Source organism: the organism of the source record quoted next (genome assembly GCF_019968955.1).
Source record: "MAG: Porospora cf. gigantea A chromosome Unknown PgA_NODE_1500_length_5681_cov_479.994, whole genome shotgun sequence".
Lineage (NCBI taxonomy): Eukaryota > Apicomplexa > Conoidasida > Eugregarinorida > Porosporidae > Porospora > Porospora cf. gigantea A.
In genome coordinates, this window is record NW_027151421.1 from 221 (window position 1) to 5,681 (window position 5,461).

The 5,461-nt window shown below is 52.2% G+C and overlaps 5 protein-coding genes across 6 annotated transcripts; 1 reads left to right on the forward strand and 4 right to left on the reverse strand.

The window, feature by feature from the left end:
- Positions 1 to 423: 423 nt before the first annotated feature.
- Positions 424 to 1,254, forward strand: KVP18_003804 (uncharacterized protein; the record flags this gene model as incomplete). The annotated part of the gene is made up of 1 exon (XM_067955835.1): positions 424 to 1,254. The coding sequence occupies one exon, from the start codon at positions 424 to 426 to the stop codon at positions 1,252 to 1,254; it is 831 nt and encodes a 276-aa protein (XP_067812457.1).
- A 74-nt stretch (positions 1,255 to 1,328) lies between these two features.
- Positions 1,329 to 3,556, reverse strand: KVP18_003806 (uncharacterized protein; the record flags this gene model as incomplete). Its single annotated transcript, XM_067955838.1, has 2 exons — positions 1,329 to 2,387; positions 2,477 to 3,556. 2 exons carry the CDS (start codon positions 3,554 to 3,556, stop codon positions 1,329 to 1,331), a joined length of 2,139 nt encoding a protein of 712 aa, XP_067812460.1.
- Positions 3,557 to 3,666: 110 nt separating this feature from the next.
- Positions 3,667 to 4,169, reverse strand: KVP18_005219 (uncharacterized protein; the record flags this gene model as incomplete). Its single annotated transcript, XM_067949613.1, has 3 exons — positions 3,667 to 3,760; positions 3,786 to 3,982; positions 4,011 to 4,169. 3 exons carry the CDS (start codon positions 4,167 to 4,169, stop codon positions 3,667 to 3,669), a joined length of 450 nt encoding a protein of 149 aa, XP_067812461.1.
- Positions 4,170 to 4,212: 43 nt separating this feature from the next.
- On the reverse strand, positions 4,213 to 4,407 carry KVP18_003803 (uncharacterized protein; the record flags this gene model as incomplete). Its single annotated transcript, XM_067955834.1, has 1 exon — positions 4,213 to 4,407. One exon carries the CDS (start codon positions 4,405 to 4,407, stop codon positions 4,213 to 4,215), a length of 195 nt encoding a protein of 64 aa, XP_067812456.1.
- Positions 4,408 to 4,429: 22 nt separating this feature from the next.
- Positions 4,430 to 5,327, reverse strand: KVP18_003805 (uncharacterized protein; the record flags this gene model as incomplete). 2 transcript variants are annotated; one of them, XM_067955837.1, is made up of 2 exons in its annotated part: positions 4,430 to 4,723; positions 4,752 to 5,327. In XM_067955837.1, 2 exons carry the CDS (start codon positions 5,325 to 5,327, stop codon positions 4,430 to 4,432), a joined length of 870 nt encoding a protein of 289 aa, XP_067812459.1. The 2 variants fall into 2 exon arrangements, with proteins under 2 accessions (XP_067812459.1, XP_067812458.1); XM_067955836.1 differs by having other exon boundaries at positions 4,701 to 5,327.
- Positions 5,328 to 5,461: the final 134 nt, after the last annotated feature.

The window sequence follows — 5,461 nt, forward strand, 5'->3', positions numbered from 1 at the left end:
GAAGGAGCAAGTTTGAATCCCCATGTCAAGGATTTGGGGGGGAAACGCTTGCGAAAGCAGGAGGTCTTGCGTGTGAGAGGCAGTGCCTTTGACAGGATGGACCACGACACTCTCATTCAAGGGGGGTATCTGAGATGAAACCGTACATGCACCACCTGCCTGAGTCATGATGAACATGTGAACTGAGAAGGAGCAAGTTTGAATCCCCATGTCAAGGATTTGGGGGGGAAACGCTTGCGAAAGCAGGAGGTCTTGCGTGTGAGAGGCAGTGCCTTTAATAGGATGGGGCACTCTCATTCAAGGGGAAGGAATAAACCAGACTGATCAATCCAGTCTGTATATTGTTCAATCGCACGTTGAAGACAATGAATGGCATGTCATAACCAAGCGCTCCAATCGCACCTTGAATTTCGCAGCGAAACCATGCGATCACTTCTGTTTCTTCTTCTCTTTCTCGGAAGCGCCGTACGTATGGAGGCCAGACCCAAAGGCGGCAAGCCCAAAGCGCCAAAAGGCGGCAAGCCTAAAGCGGCTAAAGGTTCGAAGTCGTCACCCTCCCCAAGTAAAGGTGCCTCCGCCGCCCCTGGAGTCCCAGGAAAACCCGAAGAACTGAAACACTTGGATGCCAAGACCGACCACCCAGCTGACGACGGGCTCGGCGGTAAACCTGGCAACGCATTCACAGCTGTGTTTTTCAAGAGCACCACTCGCGATTCGACGCAGGAAGCCAAAATGAAGGCACTATGTACAGGTGACGGCGCGGAATTTAAGATTGAAGGCAAAGACTACAAAAACCTGCACAAGTTCCGCATCACCAAGGTCGATATTAAGGCCGGCGCGAAGGAATCGGACCCTGGCAGCATCATCCTGACCTTACAGCACGGAGAGGATGCGAAAAAAACTGCCACGTTAGAGCTGGACACGGAGTATTCGTCCTTCAAACACAGGTTCCCGGACGGAAAGATACCAGGCAACGCCTCCTCTGTGACGCTTAAGGATGCTGAGCTGCTATTCAACCCAAAGGACGATGTAATGATTGTGAACGATCCTGGAAAGGAAAACTTGGACAGCCAAAGCCGCATTCACTACATTCCGACTCAAAATGAGGCGACTAAAGATGCGGCTGCTGGCAAGGCCGCAAGCAAGTCCGCAGGCAAGCCCGCAAGCAAGTCCGCAGGCAAGAAAGGCAAGCCCGCAGGCAAGAAAGGCAAGCCCGCAGGCAAGAAAGGCAAGGCCAAGAAAGGCAAGAAGTGAGCCATTGTCGGAACTGCCATTTGAATGAACGGGAATTATTTCCAGAGTTCGCGAATATACTCTAAATGCAGAGATTATTTTCTAGTTTTTTTCTCGTCTTTTTTCTCCGCTTTCTGGGGTTTCTGTTGGAGTTTGCCTTCCAACCGTTCCATGTGGCTCAAAGCGTCTGCACAGTGGGAGTACAGTTCTGAGCTCACATCATAGGCAGTGCGTCTGAGCTCCTTGGGGTCCAAGTCGAGGTTCACAGGCTTGACCAGCATTGTCCACAGTTCTTTCGTTCGTTCGAAGTGATCGCGACATTTCTCGTTGGGCTTGGGGAGCAAATCAGACACGGGAACTTCGGGGTGCCCCTCGGGCAGCAATTCGGACACGGCAGCAGTCCCTGCCTGTTGCAACTCTGATTGAACTGCTTGAATCTGCTCCCTAATTGGAAGGCCTGCAAGAGGGTCTTCGCTGTCGTCGCTGTCGTCGGATTCATCATCATCTTCGCCCTCCTCTTCTTCCTCGTCTTCGATCCATGGCTGTGCGTCAATTGTACCGCGTGACAGACATTGCCAGCGGTCCCGCTTGAGCAGGCTGACCGTCCACATGTCGTCCATCGTCACCTCTCTCGTTCTGATCTCCACCACCCCACCCATCACCACCAGTCTGTTGCCCGTCACAACGAGATTGGCATTGATCCGGGGCAGAGGGCACTCGTCTTGAGGGAGAAACAGTGTGGTCTTGGGGACCTCGACCGTACCGCCCTTTATTGCTTCCAATTCTGGCACATCATCTGGAATTTTCGCTTCCGCCTTCTCAAGTGTTTCAGGGATCTGCTCAGTCGTTTCAGCGGTCTGCTCAGCCGTGGTCTCTTTTTCAATTCGGTCAAACAGGCCTTCATCGTCATCCTCACAGTCAGTGATTTTCACTCGCACCAGCTTGCCGTCCTGGTCAATGTACGCGAAAATCTCGTCATAGTCGTCCTCTTCGACCACGCCGTCAGAATCCTCGATCTCTGTCTGAAGGGTCTCTGCAGGTGTCTCTGGTTGACCCTGCTTCTTCACTTTGGATTTCTCTCGGATGTGGATTTGGTGCCAGCGTCGAGTCTCCACGTCGAAGATGTGCAGATCGTTGAAAAACACGGACCTGATCTGGAAACCGGAATAACTAGCTATGAAGACTCGCGATAATTATGAATCGTTAAAAATAAAAATAATAAGAGCCTGCCTCCAATACTTACGCTGGCCAGGCCGCCCTCATCCTCGTCGTACACCCCGCCAAAAACCACAACCTTCTTCTTGAACAGAACTCCGCTGGCTCCACTACGAAGGCTGGGAGGGAAGCCCTTCCGAGGCAAGCGTTCCCAGCTCAGCGGGGTACTGTTGAGGAAGGGCGTGAGCCGCAGGAAGTAGGAGTCGCTGTGGATCTTTCCTTCTGTGCCAGTCTTCGTGTCCTTAATTTTGGTGAATCCGCCGTGGATGAAGACTCCATCATCTACTGCTACGACCACAGACCCGGATCTAGGAGTTGGGCCTGAGGAGTGTGGTGGAAATGTGAGCTGCTGCCATTTGAGAGTGGTAAGGTTGAGCATATAGCAGTCGTTGAAGTACCGAGTCTCTCGGGCAGTGTCATGGAACCCTCCGAAGAGGAAGAGGTGATTGCGCCAGTGAGTCATGCGGTGGCCAGAACGGGCTTGAGGAGGCTTTCCTGTGGTTTTCACCTCCGTCCAAGTCCACGACTTCATGTCGAGACACCACAAGTCGGAATAGTGCCAGAACTGCTCCACAGTTGCGAACTCGCCCCCCCATACATACATGTTGTTTCTGACCACAACGGCTTGGTGACCACACCGCGGTTTTGGGCGGACGCGAACCACCACCTCTCTCCACACGGTGTCATCCGGAGATTGTTCTGGCTCTGTCGAATCTTTTCCCACCCCCATGGAATCATCCGCGGCGCCGGGCTTGGCTTCGTCTTTGGTTTCGCTGAGCTTCTCCGCTTTGTTGATGTTGCAGCGGTACAGCTCGTTGAAAACACGCACGTTCTGGCCGTCGTAGTATTCGCCTCCAAACACAATTATGTCGCCTTGCGGACCCAGTACAGCAGTAGCCGCATTTCTTGGCGCTGGAGGCTCACAGGGTACTGTTTGGGAGGGCTTCAGAGTCACAGCTGCCGTTTTTTCCTCCTGCTCAATCTGGCTCAAGATCTGCTCAATGTCGTCTCCCGGGCCCTGTCCCTTCGACTGCTTCTTGTTAGCCTTTTTCATCTGTGCCTCCTTCTTGGCGGCTTTTGCGGCGTCATTTCCCTTTTTCTTGGCCATGTGGTAAAATCGACGTTTTGCTTTTGTAACGTGTGAAATAAACCACTCCGCTTATTTATTATTCACCAGTTTATTCCGAGTTTCGTCGTATTCACAATTGCAAAAGAACGTTAATAGACATCGCCTTCCACCGGCTGATGAAGCCGCCGATTCTCACTATTCACCATGGCATGACTGGGAAAGACGTATAAAAGCAGATAGGTGCTGGATATCAAGATGTAAAACTTACCGGAGCTGGATCAATACTTTCTCGATACTGTAGTCGCGCTTCCACTTCGCCAGAATTCCCCACGATCCGCTGACCTTTCCGGTGCCGTCAACGCAGGACATGTTGACCTTGGTGTTGAATCGCACATCAGGAGGTGTATCCGGGTAAGAAAAACCGCACGTGATGCTCAAAGAGTATATCCTGTTCTCAAACGCCGTCTAAGTTCGTCTCCCTTCTGACACTCACACCATGAGGTCCAAAGATGGTGCCATTCCAATGACACAAGGAGTTGTCCTCCGAATCCACCAGTCCCCAGCTAATGCCGTCTTGGCTACCTGCGCCCTTCTCGCCTTTCTCTAGCTCTTCGAGGAGTTTGAATGAACGAGGGATCACAACACGTTCCATCTGGAAAAATGGTGGATTGGTGGGGTATGGCGCAACACACAAGTCATCCAAAGTCTTCGAGCCACGTCTCGAACCCAGGACCGTCCAGCATCTCGCTCAGCGCCGCGCCTTTTCGCAACTGCAGCGTGAACCGGACTCTGTCTAGAGGTGTTACGTACGGGAGCTCTTGCTCGACCTTTGGTTTCTTTTTGCTGAAGAAAAAAGCACAAGCAGGCGAGACTAGAAGAGCAGTACGCATACCTTCTGACGTGACTTCGCAATTATTCACATACGTGCAGCAAGGAGGTGATTTGCGCTTCCACCTTCTCTGTCAACACTTCGACGCTAAGATCTCTGGGGTGAATGAATGTCGAGGAGATCGCAATTCGGACGTCAGCGGTGTTAAGAAGCGCTGAGTGGATCGGCCATGCTTGGTCAGTGCCAGAAATGGCGACGGGCAGGATAGGAATTTCATGGGCTATCGCGAAGTTCAAGGTGCCTTGCCGGAACGGGAGGAACGTCGATTTCGAAGGGTTAGGATTCCTCTGCCCCTCAGGAAAAACTAATACGGGAATCTGCTTGTGTGGACGGCGTCAAGCCTACGTTTTCATCCAGCGCGGATTTCATGTTCTGCAGGAGTTGTTTACCAGAGCCAGGCGGAGTCTTCCAGCCTCCATTTTCTCGTGTGAAGTAGACAGGGAAGTCACCAGTCAGGTAGAGGTTCATCCCCAGCAGCGGGACATAATGTAGCGAGCTTTTGTAAACAATTAAAGGGGCGATGGGGTGAAGCAGCCCACGAAGGACGATTCCATCAAGGCTTGACAAATGATTGCACATCATGATGAAACGGCCTCGAGACAGGATAGGTGATCGTACCCTTGAGGGCTCGATCAGCTGACGAAGAACCTCCTGCCTAATTGAGGCATCAGCCTCCATATCGAGGGACAACTGCGAGTGAATCAGCGGTGACGTGGTCACACGACATCCCCATAGAGGCTTGCTGAGCCAATTGAGGAGGCTTGCTCCTAGCCCGTGCGTCTTTGCTAACCAATGCCGCCTTTTCGGCGACCTCGGCAGCAGGGTTGTCACGTGGACGCTGGCAATGCCCACCGACACGAATGAGAAGCACGCCGCAAGAATAAGTACGTAGTACGCCGTCACTGATACCCGCACCAGCATCGAAAAACTGAGGTTTGGAAGGCCAGTATTTTGCTTTTTGAATGTTGTGGAGTCGGATAATCGCGAATGAATCTGGAGGACCCCCACGGGACCGACACCAAGTTCATAAACATTTTTGTGTGAAACCTCCTAAT